The sequence below is a fragment of the Carex rostrata genome, chromosome 6 (genome assembly GCF_964058835.1).
Source record: "Carex rostrata chromosome 6, lpCarRost1.2, whole genome shotgun sequence".
NCBI lineage: Eukaryota > Viridiplantae > Streptophyta > Magnoliopsida > Poales > Cyperaceae > Carex > Carex rostrata.
In genome coordinates, this window is record NC_135923.1 from 4,869,669 (window position 1) to 4,888,378 (window position 18,710).

Below are 18,710 nucleotides of genomic sequence, written 5' to 3' on the forward strand. Positions count from 1 at the left end.
TAAAAACCCAAAAATGCTTTAAAATGGTCTCAGGAGCACATAACAGCATCATTAATCAGATACTGAACTCTATTGACTGTACCAGCAAAGAGCAGTATCAAAAATTTTCATCCGTATTTATTAAATGCATCATTGACCATGCAAAACACAAGGGAATGATATATTAATTGATTGCAGTCAAATTTTAACCGTGCAAGATAGCAACATATATATATATGAGATATGAGTGATTATTGTTAAATAAGCTGGTAAGTGTTGAGTATGTTGCAAAATCATGTCTAGAATAATCAGCTAATGTCACACCCCAAACCAGGAATTCTGAATTAAGGTGTGATCAACCTCGCCTCGTGCTTAATTAATTATTAAGCACGCAAGGCTAATCATAAATAATAAATCAAACAGCAGCGGAAGCACAATAATATGAATAGCAAGCATCAGTCACATAACAAATAAATAAACATACACATACATAACATATAATTCGATCCATCTCGGATCCAAATCACACCATCTATAGAAGGGGATACATGATCTATCGAGCCCGTATATATAATACAGAAAATACGGGACTCGTAAACCTAATCAAAAGCCTAACCCTAACTAGGTCAAGTGGTGTGACCCTCGGGGACAGCTCCTGACATCTCCTGCTGCGGACCGCCAGAACCTGTACCTAAAACCCACGAAACAACTTGTGGGTGAGCGACGAATCGCCCAGTATGTGACCCAGAATTATCCCCTCAGGGATCCTCTAAGGTCAAAGCACTTTTATTTTATAAAATGAATACAATTAAAAATATGCACATGTGTGAACCTATATTAATAGCTAATAGAATTTACAATACTTTTGAATGATGCCATGATGCGATTATTCTATTATGCCAACATGCGAAATAACCCAAAATAAAATCAAGGTGAAATATCGGATATAAATCAAGTCGGAATCCAGTACTCCTTGCACTGTGTGCCCAAATACAATAATAATAATAACAATAATATGGATAAAGTAAATCACCCCGTGCTGTGCCAATAGGATCACAAGATCCAACAATATAATCCAAGGACTGTGATCAGAGTGCAATGATACACGTTGCCTAGTGATATCGAGCATTGCTCCACAAGATAGTAGCACACTAGCCGATGGTTATATCAAAATTCGGTGTGTCATCTCACCTAGACGATTCATAAGCCAAACATATCCAATAGGAGAAATCATACAATGCAAGTCGTAAAAATATCATCACCAGGGCCACAGAACTCGAGATCGGAACTGTGCCCTCACCCGCCACACCAACACCCGCCACACCAAATCACCAAATCCGCCATGGAACTCGAGATCGGAACCATGCGGTAGCGTAAAACAGACCTACACAGAACTCGAGATCGGAACTGTGCAGTCTCAAGTAATAAAAATGCCACCACGGAACTCGAGATCGGAACCGTGGTGGGGTAACCCGTTCTAGGCATGTAGCTCCTAATGTAGGCGTGAGAAACATCCCGAATCGTCCGTGCCACAGAACTCGAGATCGGAACTGCTCACGTCAAATAGCAAAATGATCGAAAAATGATATAATCAAGGTTTATACATATAATATAGTCCTAAAGCCATCCAAGGATCAAGTGACCCTCAGCTCAGTGGCTGTCGGGCCGTCCCATGCCAAGTGACACCAAGACGGAACGAAGTCACTCGGCTCTGCTCAGCTCTCACCAATGCATGCGTATGCACGTAAAATAATAATATAGTTTTCTACGAGAAGAAGACAGCTAATAACCTAATATTCTAATAAGATATATATATATAATATTATTTAATTACTCTACTCTTAAAATACAGTAAATTTGAGTTTTTCAGGGTTTATGCAATTCTACCTACAGTGCAGAAATGATAAACATGATCTAAAGTTTTAAGGCAACTACTTAAAAATAAAGTGCAGATGTCAGGTCAGATGGATCGACTGGTAAGAGTACGCCCACGAAAAGAATAATTCAGATATCCCACACCTGAGGAGGCTGGAGTCTCTGTCGCTAAAAATCAGCGTGCTCCGCGTATGCTCCGAACTACGGGTCAGTCGGATCGGTCCACGGGTCGGACTCGTACAGAGTTGACTGATCTGTGATCACGTAATTTAAACTAATTAAAATCTATGCTAAATTATTCTAACCCTCGCCCCAGTAAATGTGTAAGTTAAATTCTCAATTATTTCAATTTAATAAATATTACCGATTCAGTCAGTCTGACTGATCCGGTTAGTCAGATATTAATTATTACTTTCATGCCATCGAGCTTAGCATAAATCTTAATTTATAAGTTCGTCTGATATTGATCATTCACTTTGATTTAAATTATCCTAATCTTAATTCTAAAATAATTTATATTTTTAATAATTTAATTTGAAGATAAATTGCTTGCAAAAATTATAACGTCGAAATATTCGCAAAAATAATTATTTGTGAGTTACAGTAATTTTATACGGGTTCTACCAAATTATCATAAGTTAATTATTTATCTACTTTGATTTATTTTAACTTAATTATAATTATTTAATTCGATCGAGTGTGGTTTCCAAAGTTAATTTATTATTAAAAATTTCTAATGCTATTATTTTAATAAAATGTGTAAATTTGTAATTATTACTAAACTAGTATTTAGTTTAATATATTTTAGTTATTTCTAATTTAGATATGTAATTAATTTATAAAATTTTAAAACGAAATGTTTGTCTATTTTACGCGTTGTTAATTATTCCTAACTAAGTCGCACAATTCGATATTTTATAACTACTCTAATTTTACGTTTAGCTCGTCGTTTTGAATCTAAGTATGAAACAATATTTTTCGTTGTTAGTTAAGTGTCGTTTATCAATTAGCAACAAACTTTTCTTTTAAGTTTTAAAAACGATTAAAAATAAATAAAAATAAAATAAAGTAGATTTAAATTTTAAAACTTGTTATGAGACTTTTAATCTATTTGGCTCTATTTTACTCTAGATAATTTTGTTATTTTTGGTCACAACAAATATATTGAATGTTTTAGTGGCGTGCTAACTGACACCTAAGTTTCAATGTCTCAACCATTATTTTAACTACATACTTGGTAAATAATTTATAATAATATATTACATCTTTTATAATTTTGACTGCACAAGAAGTCATGATTTATTTATTGACGATATAGTTTATCAAATGTGATGATGCATAACATATTATCTATTTCACTCGTGTTTATGGACTACACTAACATATCACAATATTATATTATCTAATGGGCAAACACATGCTAAATAAGTATATAAGATCATTTATATTGAAATCACAATAAGTTAGATATACAAATTATTTTTAATAGGAATTACACATTTTATTTCATTTATGTCATGATTAGTTAAATCAGATATTCAAGAATTTAATCAAGTCTACATCCAAGACCTAAATTAGATTTTAATAGAACATCTATTTCATCTAAATCGCAGACCAAAATAAAAGGTCTAGGTTCACTTTTAACTAAATTCCTATAGCATACTTTCTATGACGGGCTCGCACAACCCAATTCGAATTAGAAGGCCTAATCAAAGTTCTAGCCTTGTTTAGTTATATTTCAGTTTGAACTCAAGTATCATATTTATTCATTCAAAATCATCAAGTAACCCGGGCAAATTCATAGGGCAAACTCGGATGACATTGGTACTATAATAATCGACCCCAACCCCTCGCAAAAATCTAAAATTCAACACTTCAATCGAGTCAGGAAAATCAACAACCCGCACTCGATGCTTAATAAATCACTTCCTACGATTATACTACGACATCAATTAAATTCAGCAAGGCACAATCAAGCCTCGAGAATCAGAAAAAGGGTTGTTTTATAATTACCCGAGAGAGTTTGAACACCCGTCAGAGACACGGAAAGATGGTCGGTTCCAAGGTTCATCATCTCGCTTCACGACCTTCTCGAAATCACCGAATCTCAACCAAGAGACAACAATGCACCGAATTTCTCAAAAATCACAGCAAGCCCTCTACAATTCGGGTAATTAGCAATTTAATTAGAGGCAAACAGAAAAGAGGGGAAAATCCTCAACACATGAGAGCAAACAACCAAACTAACCAAAATTAGAGGAGAAAGGCCTACTTACAACCGAGAGGCAATCAAGGAAAACCCCCATGCAACAGAGACGGGTCAGTTCGGACGGCCATTCGACATGAAAAGACAGCGGCAAAAGTCACCCAAGCGCGCGGGGGAGAGTGAACTCGAGTGCCTTTCTTCCTTCTCCAAGAAGGAACAAGAGAGGGATTTTTCTGGTGAGGCCGCGGGTCAGCGAGAGGGGAGGGAGGACGGCTAGGGTTTTCACGGAGGGGGAAGAGGGAGGCGGAAAAGAGACAGGGAGGGGGCAGTGCTGGTGGGGTTTCACGGACCGAGAGAGAGAGGAGAGAGTGGGGCGGGGGTTGGTGGGTTCGCCGGCGACGGAAGAGGGGAGGGGGACGGAGCCCCTGGTTTTGGCGTAGAAGAGAGGGGAGGGGAGGGTTGGCGTAAGAAGAACGCAGAGAGAGGGGGGGTTTGGCGTAAGAACAAAGCAGAGGGGGGGGGGGTCCAGTGGCAGGGTGAAGAGGGAAGAGAGAAAGAGAGGGTTTTATTAAATGGGTCTGCTTTAAGATTCGTGCTGGATGGGATCCAATGGTTTGAAATAATTTCAAGAATTAAATGGATGTTCTAATGGCTCCAAGAATGGATAAATCAAAATGGATTTCAACGAAATTGATTGGAAATTTGTATATACGTATTAAGATCTAATTAGTCTATATAATTCATTATGAACAAAATTTGTACTTTTATAATTTTGCTTGCACACAAAAAAAATTCATATCCTTATACTTTTAATTAAATCTTGATTGATTTATTTATTTGTACGAATCAATTTGTTTTTTTTTTTTTTTTTTTTTTTTCTAAATTTCTTGGACTTGCAGCGAATGTTCGATTTACGAATTTTGCGAATAATTATAATTAATTATGGGTTCTATATTTTATTTTATTTTTAATTCTCATCTTTGTTCCATAATTTCATAAATCATTTATACCCCCAATTTCTAGTTTATATTTTTAAATTGTTTTACTTCTAACTCCTATAATTCAAATGTACATAATTCATAGTTCGTTTATATTTCGAAATTTTTAGATTCAGTTAAAATTAAATCAGAAAATCTGATCGATCATTAGTTTAGTTAGAAATTTTTATTTAATGTAAATATCATTTTAGCAATTAATCGTGTTTTAAAATTTCGGAATATAACATTCTCCCCCCCAAATAAAAAGTTTCGTCCCGAAACGAAAAGGCTACCCGAACTGGACAATTAATTGAGGATTTCTATGAGAGAAATACAAATTTAAAATTCTCAATTTAGTTAGTTCAAGTAAGATTGGTAGAAAATCAATTTCATTAGACTTTATTTTGGTAAACTAAACTTGATATGATTTAGAGAACTTTTGAGGGTATATTGAGTCTAGCAAACAAAATTGAAGTCGGGATCTAACATAAATCAAACTTCATAGAACTAATCTGAATTTGGTGGATTCGATAACGAGGAACAAGGGTCCCAATGTACGAGGAACAATTCAGGTTAAATTTAGGCACTGAATGAAAAATTGATTAGATGGGATCATCCAACTTCAAAGTGATCGTATATTGTCCTTTGGGTCCTAGCGAAAAGGTCATTCAGAGAATTTAATAGGACTTTAAGGATGGTGTAAGGATGGAGAGAAAATTGAGTAATTCTAATGAGCAATAAAGTTTAAATTCAAACGAGTCAAGTAGGAACTAAATCAAAACTCCATTAAGGCAATTGATAGTTACACGAGGGTTCCGATATGACAAGCTAATTTTCGAATTGGGTCTTGAATTCATGATCGAGATTGGATTAACAAGGCATATTATCCAGCGATCGGACTTAATCCCGTGTGGGATATATATATATAGCCACATTCTCAAGAAGTGAGAGCGATTTCAATTAAATTGGATTAATTTATGTTAGCTAAGCTAGAAAAATAAAAGGAACCAATCTAAGTAACTAATTGGTTTAAGTAATTTAGAATCAATTCTACGAACAGTAAATTTCATCAGATATCTTACGTCAGGGATTTGGAACATAATCATTTAGAAGTCAATTGGTCTGATGATAGGCAATTTTATAACTAATCATATTTTAGGAAACAGCGAGCTGCTACATAAGTAACGAAGGTTGTAATTGGAGACGAATTATTTAAATACCTAATTAGTTGGAACCACTTAGTTGCAAAGCGACAAAATTTCCGTTTGTGGTCCTATCAGTTGGAGATTATTGGAAAATTCTCAAAGGTTTAGGGATGATATGCAATTTAGGTCTAGCGATTTGAAATTTCCGAGAGAAATAAAATAAAGACGCAATAATAGTACATAACTTTAGAAGTATGATGTCGTTATATATATTTATGTTAGAGAATTAAATTGATCAAAGTTTCACACACGAGAAACATATTTTTGAATTAAAATTTGAGTTTGGTGATGAAACTTGGATTAAAGAGGTTGTTTGGTAATTGGTCGGAAGTTCAATTACAAGTATAAAAGATTACGTTCTCGAGAAATGACAGGGGTTCCGAGTTAAATTTGGATTAATTAACGCAATAACATTAAGGATAGTTAGAATGTGACCAGTTAATTTGAAATTTGCTTGGATCAATAGAATCGAAATTCATGAGAAAAGCAATTCGCTTGATATACTAAATAAGGTGAACAAAACTTTAAATTTGAAATAGATTTTGTGAGATGAACGACAACTTCATAAAATTGGTAATTAACTATGAGTCAAGTGTGAGAATTGAAATTTGAACTAGATGGTAAATTTATGACTAAGTTCAAAATATAATGATAATGTATTTTTGATCTACGAAAAACAGAACTCCTCCTAATTAATTTTATTTAGATATATCAATTTGAATCTGGTTACGATAATTTAAGCGGAGTCAAGCAAAGGTAACTGCATTAGATATAATTCGGGTAGTCAATTAGTTGACACCAGAAGTTGGGATCTAGGATGGTCACATTATTGTGCACATGGTAGTGACAATGATTCAGTTGGTATTTTATCGATGGAAGGTTCTTTGAAAATTTTGAGAAATGTTTCAGGTTTGGTAGCAGAACTGAAATTCATGTGGTTTGTTATCGAGTTACGATTTTAAAATAAGAATAATACTATATCAAATGGTTCAAATGATAGGAATGACTATCCTACTAGGAATTATATTAAGGGGAGGTCCATGTGATAAATGGAGAAGGAAATTATGGTTGATGGTGTAAATATAGCTCAAGTGTTTTGTTAGTTTTCTAGAACTAAAGAGAGATTTGATATTTAGTTAAAAAAATTAAGATTCAAATCAATATTGGAGTTAGTAACTACATTGGTACTAAGGATCGAATATGGTATAGATAATCGAATCGAATGTAACTAGCTTATATTGAGTTAACTTAACTCAATAGTTTATGGCAGGAAAAAGGACTTTGATTCTTATTAAGTTAATCTTGATAAACCAAGTAGACATGGTCAAGACAATCTCAATTAGGTAAAGGTCTAATGGTTGGATGATAGAAAATTTTGCAAATTTATTTTTTTTCGGAGAAAGGTTTAATCGTACTTATAATCAGTATAGGTTGTAGCTTGTTAACAAGGTAGAAGTAAGCATACGGATTAGAAAGTCAAGGAGTCATAAAATAATTTCACTTAAGGCCCTCTCGGAATCCTAACTAAATTTTTTTACGAAAATTTTTAGAACAAGAATAACATAAATTAAAATTAGAGAATTAATTGGTTTCCTAAATTTTCTAGAGTTGCAAAACTAGCTTCCGTCAGTAGTACGTAAATTCGCAGGGTGTTGTTACCCTTAATTCCATATCGTGGATGCAATGTATGCACTTCATCTGGAAGCCATCGTCTGGCCTGCTTGGAGCGCGGATGAAATCGAAATCCTTGTTCCTAGTTTCCGTCCCTTGAGTATGAAGGATACGTTGTCCGGACGACTGAAGGGTACGATTTGACTTTCATCTTTGCGTGGTGTGTGGCCAACCATGCTGGACTTAGCGGGACGTCGAAATCTCACGTATCTAATACCATAAGGTCCAGAATGAAAACACGATTGATTATTATTCTGTCGGGAATACTGACTGATGATTGGACTAGTCTGCTAGCGGTCGCAATGAGGCGCTAGTCACCGAGGCTCCAGTGGCAGACATACAGCTCTCCGTTGCCACGAGATTGATTACTTAAATTTCGTACAATAATTTCGAACCTTCACAGTTTTTAATTGTATTATGACATTTTCCACTTAACGAATTTACTAATCGTTCGAAAGTTAGTTTTGACTAGATTTTTAATAATCCCATAATTTAATCTCTTTACACAATTTAGTCTACTACATCTATCATAAATTAATTAACGAAAACATGTTATTTAGACATCACCCCAGTTACTTATTTACTAATTATCGAATCGATTCCGGGGACGTTGACGATCGTCTATCGTATGTCTGAAAAGTAGCTACGCTAAGTCATGATACGATAGAGAGGGGACGTATAAAAAGAGGAGATTTCGATTTCTAAGTATCTATATGCGAATTTAAATATATAATCAAAGTGCTTTGACTCGCGTATTAATGTGTATCTCTATATATATATATATATATTAACTTATCGATATGTGACTATGCTTCGTATTTGATTCTTTGAGTGATACCCTGCTCAGTGTATGAAGATTTTGAGGAACCTGAGCTCTGATACCACCCTAAGGATGTCACACCCCAAACCAGGAATTCTGAATTAAGGTGTGATCAACCTCGCCTCGTGCTTAATTAATTATTAAGCACGCAAGGCTAATCATAAATAATAAATCAAACAGCAGCGGAAGCACAATAATATGAATAGCAAGCATCAGTCACATAACAAATAAATAAACATACACATACATAACATATAATTCGATCCATCTCGGATCCAAATCACACCATCTATAGAAGGGGATACATGATCTATCGAGCCCGTATATATAATACAGAAAATACGGGACTCGTAAACCTAATCAAAAGCCTAACCCTAACTAGGTCAAGTGGTGTGACCCTCGGGGACAGCTCCTGACATCTCCTGCTGCGGACCGCCAGAACCTGTACCTAAAACCCACGAAACAACTTGTGGGTGAGCGACGAATCGCCCAGTATGTGACCCAGAATTATCCCCTCAGGGATCCTCTAAGGTCAAAGCACTTTTATTTTATAAAATGAATACAATTAAAAATATGCACATGTGTGAACCTATATTAATAGCTAATAGAATTTACAATACTTTTGAATGATGCCATGATGCGATTATTCTATTATGCCAACATGCGAAATAACCCAAAATAAAATCAAGGTGAAATATCGGATATAAATCAAGTCGGAATCCAGTACTCCTTGCACTGTGTGCCCAAATACAATAATAATAATAACAATAATATGGATAAAGTAAATCACCCCGTGCTGTGCCAATAGGATCACAAGATCCAACAATATAATCCAAGGACTGTGATCAGAGTGCAATGATACACGTTGCCTAGTGACATCGAGCATTGCTCCACAAGATAGTAGCACACTAGCCGATGGTTATATCAAAATTCGGTGTGTCATCTCACCTAGACGATTCATAAGCCAAACATATCCAATAGGAGAAATCATACAATGCAAGTCGTAAAAATATCATCACCAGGGCCACAGAACTCGAGATCGGAACTGTGCCCTCACCCGCCACACCAACACCCGCCACACCAAATCACCAAATCCGCCATGGAACTCGAGATCGGAACCATGCGGTAGCGTAAAACAGACCTACACAGAACTCGAGATCGGAACTGTGCAGTCTCAAGTAATAAAAATGCCACCACGGAACTCGAGATCGGAACCGTGGTGGGGTAACCCGTTCTAGGCATGTAGCTCCTAATGTAGGCGTGAGAAACATCCCGAATCGTCCGTGCCACAGAACTCGAGATCGGAACTGCTCACGTCAAATAGCAAAATGATCGAAAAATGATATAATCAAGGTTTATACATATAATATAGTCCTAAAGCCATCCAAGGATCAAGTGACCCTCAGCTCAGTGGCTGTCGGGCCGTCCCATGCCAAGTGACACCAAGACGGAACGAAGTCACTCGGCTCTGCTCAGCTCTCACCAATGCATGCGTATGCACGTAAAATAATAATATAGTTTTCTACGAGAAGAAGACAGCTAATAACCTAATATTCTAATAAGATATATATATATAATATTATTTAATTACTCTACTCTTAAAATACAGTAAATTTGAGTTTTTCAGGGTTTATGCAATTCTACCTACAGTGCAGAAATGATAAACATGATCTAAAGTTTTAAGGCAACTACTTAAAAATAAAGTGCAGATGTCAGGTCAGATGGATCGACTGGTAAGAGTACGCCCACGAAAAGAATAATTCAGATATCCCACACCTGAGGAGGCTGGAGTCTCTGTCGCTAAAAATCAGCGTGCTCCGCGTATGCTCCGAACTACGGGTCAGTCGGATCGGTCCACGGGTCGGACTCGTACAGAGTTGACTGATCTGTGATCACGTAATTTAAACTAATTAAAATCTATGCTAAATTATTCTAACCCTCGCCCCAGTAAATGTGTAAGTTAAATTCTCAATTATTTCAATTTAATAAATATTACCGATTCAGTCAGTCTGACTGATCCGGTTAGTCAGATATTAATTATTACTTTCATGCCATCGAGCTTAGCATAAATCTTAATTTATAAGTTCGTCTGATATTGATCATTCACTTTGATTTAAATTATCCTAATCTTAATTCTAAAATAATTTATATTTTTAATAATTTAATTTGAAGATAAATTGCTTGCAAAAATTATAACGTCGAAATATTCGCAAAAATAATTATTTGTGAGTTACAGTAATTTTATACGGGTTCTACCAAATTATCATAAGTTAATTATTTATCTACTTTGATTTATTTTAACTTAATTATAATTATTTAATTCGATCGAGTGTGGTTTCCAAAGTTAATTTATTATTAAAAATTTCTAATGCTATTATTTTAATAAAATGTGTAAATTTGTAATTATTACTAAACTAGTATTTAGTTTAATATATTTTAGTTATTTCTAATTTAGATATGTAATTAATTTATAAAATTTTAAAACGAAATGTTTGTCTATTTTACGCGTTGTTAATTATTCCTAACTAAGTCGCACAATTCGATATTTTATAACTACTCTAATTTTACGTTTAGCTCGTCGTTTTGAATCTAAGTATGAAACAATATTTTTCGTTGTTAGTTAAGTGTCGTTTATCAATTAGCAACAAACTTTTCTTTTAAGTTTTAAAAACGATTAAAAATAAATAAAAATAAAATAAAGTAGATTTAAATTTTAAAACTTGTTATGAGACTTTTAATCTATTTGGCTCTATTTTACTCTAGATAATTTTGTTATTTTTGGTCACAACAAATATATTGAATGTTTTAGTGGCGTGCTAACTGACACCTAAGTTTCAATGTCTCAACCATTATTTTAACTACATACTTGGTAAATAATTTATAATAATATATTACATCTTTTATAATTTTGACTGCACAAGAAGTCATGATTTATTTATTGACGATATAGTTTATCAAATGTGATGATGCATAACATATTATCTATTTCACTCGTGTTTATGGACTACACTAACATATCACAATATTATATTATCTAATGGGCAAACACATGCTAAATAAGTATATAAGATCATTTATATTGAAATCACAATAAGTTAGATATACAAATTATTTTTAATAGGAATTACACATTTTATTTCATTTATGTCATGATTAGTTAAATCAGATATTCAAGAATTTAATCAAGTCTACATCCAAGACCTAAATTAGATTTTAATAGAACATCTATTTCATCTAAATCGCAGACCAAAATAAAAGGTCTAGGTTCACTTTTAACTAAATTCCTATAGCATACTTTCTATGACGGGCTCGCACAACCCAATTCGAATTAGAAGGCCTAATCAAAGTTCTAGCCTTGTTTAGTTATATTTCAGTTTGAACTCAAGTATCATATTTATTCATTCAAAATCATCAAGTAACCCGGGCAAATTCATAGGGCAAACTCGGATGACATTGGTACTATAATAATCGACCCCAACCCCTCGCAAAAATCTAAAATTCAACACTTCAATCGAGTCAGGAAAATCAACAACCCGCACTCGATGCTTAATAAATCACTTCCTACGATTATACTACGACATCAATTAAATTCAGCAAGGCACAATCAAGCCTCGAGAATCAGAAAAAGGGTTGTTTTATAATTACCCGAGAGAGTTTGAACACCCGTCAGAGACACGGAAAGATGGTCGGTTCCAAGGTTCATCATCTCGCTTCACGACCTTCTCGAAATCACCGAATCTCAACCAAGAGACAACAATGCACCGAATTTCTCAAAAATCACAGCAAGCCCTCTACAATTCGGGTAATTAGCAATTTAATTAGAGGCAAACAGAAAAGAGGGGAAAATCCTCAACACATGAGAGCAAACAACCAAACTAACCAAAATTAGAGGAGAAAGGCCTACTTACAACCGAGAGGCAATCAAGGAAAACCCCCATGCAACAGAGACGGGTCAGTTCGGACGGCCATTCGACATGAAAAGACAGCGGCAAAAGTCACCCAAGCGCGCGGGGGAGAGTGAACTCGAGTGCCTTTCTTCCTTCTCCAAGAAGGAACAAGAGAGGGATTTTTCTGGTGAGGCCGCGGGTCAGCGAGAGGGGAGGGAGGACGGCTAGGGTTTTCACGGAGGGGGAAGAGGGAGGCGGAAAAGAGACAGGGAGGGGGCAGTGCTGGTGGGGTTTCACGGACCGAGAGAGAGAGGAGAGAGTGGGGCGGGGGTTGGTGGGTTCGCCGGCGACGGAAGAGGGGAGGGGGACGGAGCCCCTGGTTTTGGCGTAGAAGAGAGGGGAGGGGAGGGTTGGCGTAAGAAGAACGCAGAGAGAGGGGGGGTTTGGCGTAAGAACAAAGCAGAGGGGGGGGGGTCCAGTGGCAGGGTGAAGAGGGAAGAGAGAAAGAGAGGGTTTTATTAAATGGGTCTGCTTTAAGATTCGTGCTGGATGGGATCCAATGGTTTGAAATAATTTCAAGAATTAAATGGATGTTCTAATGGCTCCAAGAATGGATAAATCAAAATGGATTTCAACGAAATTGATTGGAAATTTGTATATACGTATTAAGATCTAATTAGTCTATATAATTCATTATGAACAAAATTTGTACTTTTATAATTTTGCTTGCACACAAAAAAAATTAATATCCTTATACTTTTAATTAAATCTTGATTGATTTATTTATTTGTACGAATCAATTTGTTTTTTTTTTTTTTTTTTTTTTTTCTAAATTTCTTGGACTTGCAGCGAATGTTCGATTTACGAATTTTGCGAATAATTATAATTAATTATGGGTTCTATATTTTATTTTATTTTTAATTCTCATCTTTGTTCCATAATTTCATAAATCATTTATACCCCCAATTTCTAGTTTATATTTTTAAATTGTTTTACTTCTAACTCCTATAATTCAAATGTACATAATTCATAGTTCGTTTATATTTCGAAATTTTTAGATTCAGTTAAAATTAAATCAGAAAATCTGATCGATCATTAGTTTAGTTAGAAATTTTTATTTAATGTAAATATCATTTTAGCAATTAATCGTGTTTTAAAATTTCGGAATATAACATTCTCCCCCCCAAATAAAAAGTTTCGTCCCGAAACGAAAAGGCTACCCGAACTGGACAATTAATTGAGGATTTCTATGAGAGAAATACAAATTTAAAATTCTCAATTTAGTTAGTTCAAGTAAGATTGGTAGAAAATCAATTTCATTAGACTTTATTTTGGTAAACTAAACTTGATATGATTTAGAGAACTTTTGAGGGTATATTGAGTCTAGCAAACAAAATTGAAGTCGGGATCTAACATAAATCAAACTTCATAGAACTAATCTGAATTTGGTGGATTCGATAACGAGGAACAAGGGTCCCAATGTACGAGGAACAATTCAGGTTAAATTTAGGCACTGAATGAAAAATTGATTAGATGGGATCATCCAACTTCAAAGTGATCGTATATTGTCCTTTGGGTCCTAGCGAAAAGGTCATTCAGAGAATTTAATAGGACTTTAAGGATGGTGTAAGGATGGAGAGAAAATTGAGTAATTCTAATGAGCAATAAAGTTTAAATTCAAACGAGTCAAGTTTAAATTCAAATTGAGTAATTCTAATGAGCAATAAAGTTTAAATGCATATGATTCATTCACGTGCTCTTTCTCTTTGAGTCGTGATGAAGCCATCTAAGCCACTTTCTTAACTGCGAGTGCAGACCGTGTAGTGATTAGCCAGTAGAATCAGTCTACGGCTTGACAGATTTAAAAAGAATAGTGTCACGATTGGAAATCATCAGAAAATTTTTATATTTAGAAATTATATAAAAATAATATGAGGAGGGTTCAAATGCACCCAAATTTTTGTGCATCCAAATGCATCTTATCCTTTTTCTTCGTTTTCAAAATCCGAATAGTCAATCCGAACCGTTAGATGCGATCTATATATTAAGATGTAATTGGAGACCAAATTTTATGTTTTTTGGAATTTTTTTACTATTTATTAAGCCACTTTGAAAATCGCTGATCCAATGGTCCAGAAAATGTAAAATCAGCGATTTTCGAAGTGGCTTAATAAATAATAAAAAAATTTCAAAAAATATAAAATTTGGTCTCCAAGCACATCTTAATATATAGATCGCATCTAACGGTTCGGATTGACTATTCGGACTTTGAAAACGGAGAAAAATATTTGAAAGATAGAGAGAATTTAGATACACAAAAATTTGAATGCATTTGAACCCTCCTCAACTAATATTGGGTATTAGATGGATTGAGGAAAAAAATGTTGCAATAGGAGAAAACTCATAAAGAGAGAAGAAGAAGAAATGGAGAAGGAAAGGAGGCACCGACTTTTAATTTAGTGGGCTAAAGCTATTAAATCAAGAGTTCGATTTTTTGAGGCACTGTTTATACCTTCTTGAAAAGCAAAACTACAGCTCTTTCATCAGAAGCGGAATCAAAATTTTAAACTATATATATGTGGATGAAACATGAATAAAAATTAATTATATTTTTTTGGTGAAAAAGAGTTATTTTTATAGTATTTATATTATTTTACTCTAAACTATATATAAAATCGTGCACAAACTGTAATTTGTTTCAAATAAATGGTGGTCAATAATTGAATATAACTTTTCTCCAGCTGTCTATACTGGTTTGTTTCTATTGCAAAAAAAGAAAATTCACCACTCTATCTAAGAGCATTTACATTTCAGTAACTTAAATGAGTTTCTAAATAACTGTTAACGAAATTAAGGTCTCTAAAGTTTCTAACTTTCACATTCCTGTAATTAATTTTAAAATTTCTATTAAGTCACATCAGCAACAAATTAAAAAGGAGAAATAACTTGAGCCAATTATTTGGTCAACATAGTTTATAAACAGTTTCTTAATAAAAAAAATTTACTGTATAGTTTCTAAATAATAAACTCTCTCCCATCTCTACAACTGAATTAGAAATTATCACATCAAATTAAAAACTCTAATAATATGAGAGATGTAGATGCTCTTAATACCTTATATTATTTTATATAATTTCTGAAAAAATTCTGAGAAATTATGACTACTTTCTTTCATGTATTATTGAAGAAAGAATAATAAGCTGAACCAAGGGACACGTAACATAAAAGTGCCTTCATTAGTTCATTTCATTTTTTGCCATAATGTCAATGATTATTTCAGGCTATTGGCCTTCATAAATTAATCATAACCCACTCACAGCTGGTGTACGTCAGTAGACAACCTAGAACACTTAGCTTGATAGCAGCGTTACATATAATTGTTGCATGATTTCAAAAAAGAAAATAATTGTTGGAACAGAGTTTATTGAATTATATTTAATATATAAAATATGATGTTATATTGCTTAAATACCTTGCCGTTTTATTCTAATACAATGTCTTATTTTTATGCCTCATTTTTGTATGACAAAATTCTATTTTTATCAACAAACTTTTTGAACTATATTTTATGAGTGAGTCTATGGTACTATGCATATTACGATTTATTACTGTGCTACGGTTCTATATTCGAGTTTTCAAATTCTAACGGTCGATCCGAACCGTTCATCTTGTTCTCCATATTAATATGTGTTTGGAGACCAAATTTTACATTTTTTGAAATTTTTTTACTATTTTTTTAGATTTATTGAAAATTACTGTTTTTGGATGGTCCAGAATTTTCAGATCAAGTGATTTTTTAAATATCTAAAAAAATAGTAAAAAATTTTCAAAAAATGTAAAATTTGGTCTCCAAACACATATTAATATGGAGAACAAGATGAACGGTTCTGATCGACCGTTAGAATTTGAAAACTTGAATATAGAGCCATAGCACGGTAACAACCCGTGATATGCATAGTACCATAGACTCACTCATATTTTATTTATTAATTTTCTAACTTTCTTTCAAAGTTCTTGCTATCTCGCCATGCAGTGCGAAACTGCTAATACAGCCTTTTCCTTGCTCTTTTAGCAAGCATATAAAAACACCAAAAACGAGTAGATACTGGCACACTAAACTTTCTACGATTTCTCACCAACGAAAAACATAGCCTATAGTTCTGTGCCTTCTTAAACCTCCTCCCTCTGAGCAAGCATCCCTTAGGAACAAATCTCAGATAGGAAGAATATGTACCGTCCGATCAATCAATAGGCAGGCTTCTTGTGGACTAGTCGACTTTAAGATCAAAATGAACGGTATAGATTCTTCTAATTTGAGTCGGCTTCCTGAGGGGATGTCACATCTCTGTGGTCCCCACCCTCTCTCCCAAACTAACGCGTGGAATTCCCGTGCAAAATGAACCTCTCTTCTACAACAGGACAATAAACATTTCAAATAAAAAAGAAAGAAACGGAAAACGAATCCATTTCAGCGGAGGTAACACACTATTTCTGTTTAAATATGCACCGTCCGATCAGAATCCCAGACAATCTGGCCCGAAGTTGAATGCAAGGGATCCTTTCAATATTCGAGCAGATTCTGATCGCTTGGTCTGAATCTAAACAGAAATATTGTGTTACCTTAGTGATACGAATGCCTAAATAGCAGCATCAACTTAAGTACCTAACCCAAAATCAAGTAGAAAGAACCAAAAACCAGAAAGAAAGAAAAAACAAAATCTCTTCTCTGCCTTCGCTCTCCTCTTTAGTCTTCTACATTTCTTCCTTTCTCTCGCTGGCTTGCCATGGCCGACTTCGATCGCTCCTACCACCACAACTACTCTAGCTCCTACTCCTACAACCCCCGCCTCAGCACCGATCAAAACCAAAACCCTCCTTTCTCTCTCAACCCCTCTCGCCCCAGCACCGATCAAACCTCCTCCTACTCCTACTCGTACTCCTACAACACCTCTCGACCGAGTACCGATCAAGCACCCCCGTACGACGCTAACAACAGTTATGAGTACAATGGGAGACTGGATATAGTGCCGAGGCAGCAGCCTCTGCCACCAGCAGTGGTGGCGCCGAGGCCGGTGGCGGTGGCTGGGTCGTCTTCCGGGCCGTGGTGCTTTGGCGACCCTGAGATGAAACGCAAGAGACGAGTCGCAAGTTACAAGGCGTACTCGGTAGAGGGGAAGGTTAAGTCCTCGATTCGCAAGGGCTTTCGCTGGATCAAGGTTAAGTGCTCTGAGATTATTCATGGCTGGTAGGAGTAGTTTGTTTCTTTCTTTGTTAAAGGAAATTTACTTGGCTGTTCATGTTGTATTTACTCACTGTTAGCTTATCTTTTTCTTGGGGGATGTATTGGGGTTGATTGGGGTTGATTGGAGTCGGAAGCTTCATTTATTGAGCAGTGGAAGTGAAAAAAGGTGGGATCTTCTTGTGGGAATTTGGAAAATTGGATGAATTTCTGCAGTTATAGTTAATTATTCAATTGATCTTGAAGATTTTGTATTGGTATTATTGCTCGAAATTCGCAGCAATTGTTCTTTAACTATAGAAAAGTTTGTAGAGGGTGGATCTTGGGTTTCCTTATGGGTTGAATCTAGAAACTTAATTATGTTGTATTGATGATGCTTTATGCATTTTGGCATGGATTACAAATTTACAATGACGATCATAGCTCAAAGTTATTGCTTTGCTTTGTTAAATAATAGACGCATTCTAGGTGGGTTTGTTACATTTTTCAGGATTATTGTTTGCCTACCTAAATTTTAGTATTGTTCTTTGTTGTGTTCATATGGTAATGTTGCTTTTCCCTAAATTGGTACTATTAACTTGTTTAGCAGTGCACTGAGATGTTTGTATATTCGCTCTATTTATGGAATTGTTAATTTAGAATGATTTTGGAGAATATAATAAGGCTATGATATAGATTAGCTTTGACCAACTCCAAAAGAGAATTGTGGCTTGGGGGCATTTTTTGTTGATCATAATCTGATAGTTTCATTTCTTGGTGAGGCTTCTATGCAAAATCAAAATATCTCAGTATGAACCGACAACCAAGTGGCACATGTCTTCGCAATTTGGCATCATTCTTTGCTGTCTTAA

General features: G+C 34.8%; 1 protein-coding gene and 2 long non-coding RNA genes across 3 annotated transcripts; 1 reads left to right on the forward strand and 2 right to left on the reverse strand.

Annotated features, from left to right (window-relative positions):
- Nucleotides 1–407: 407 nt before the first annotated feature.
- On the reverse strand, nt 408–7,344 carry LOC144555035 (uncharacterized). Its single transcript, XR_013511940.1, has 4 exons — nt 4,131–7,344; nt 3,868–4,013; nt 1,999–2,108; nt 408–670 (listed from the first exon to the last, which is right to left on the reverse strand). It is a non-coding gene; the product is annotated as an uncharacterized LOC144555035 (long non-coding RNA).
- A 1,574-nt stretch (nt 7,345–8,918) lies between these two features.
- LOC144555034 (uncharacterized) lies at nt 8,919–13,350 on the reverse strand. Its single transcript, XR_013511939.1, has 4 exons — nt 12,642–13,350; nt 12,379–12,524; nt 10,510–10,619; nt 8,919–9,181 (listed from the first exon to the last, which is right to left on the reverse strand). It is a non-coding gene; the product is annotated as an uncharacterized LOC144555034 (long non-coding RNA).
- Nucleotides 13,351–17,311: 3,961 nt separating this feature from the next.
- On the forward strand, nt 17,312–18,273 carry LOC144555907 (uncharacterized). Its single transcript, XM_078304343.1, has one exon. It carries the CDS (start codon nt 17,405–17,407, stop codon nt 17,867–17,869), a length of 465 nt encoding a protein of 154 aa, XP_078160469.1. The 5' UTR covers nt 17,312–17,404; the 3' UTR covers nt 17,870–18,273.
- The last annotated feature ends 437 nt before the right edge of the window (nt 18,274–18,710 follow it).

Excerpts from the sequence above, each read along its gene's own strand:
- LOC144555907 (XM_078304343.1), top strand. The coding sequence starts at position 17,405 with ATGGCCGACTTCGATCGCTCCTACCACCACAACTACTCTAGCTCCTAC.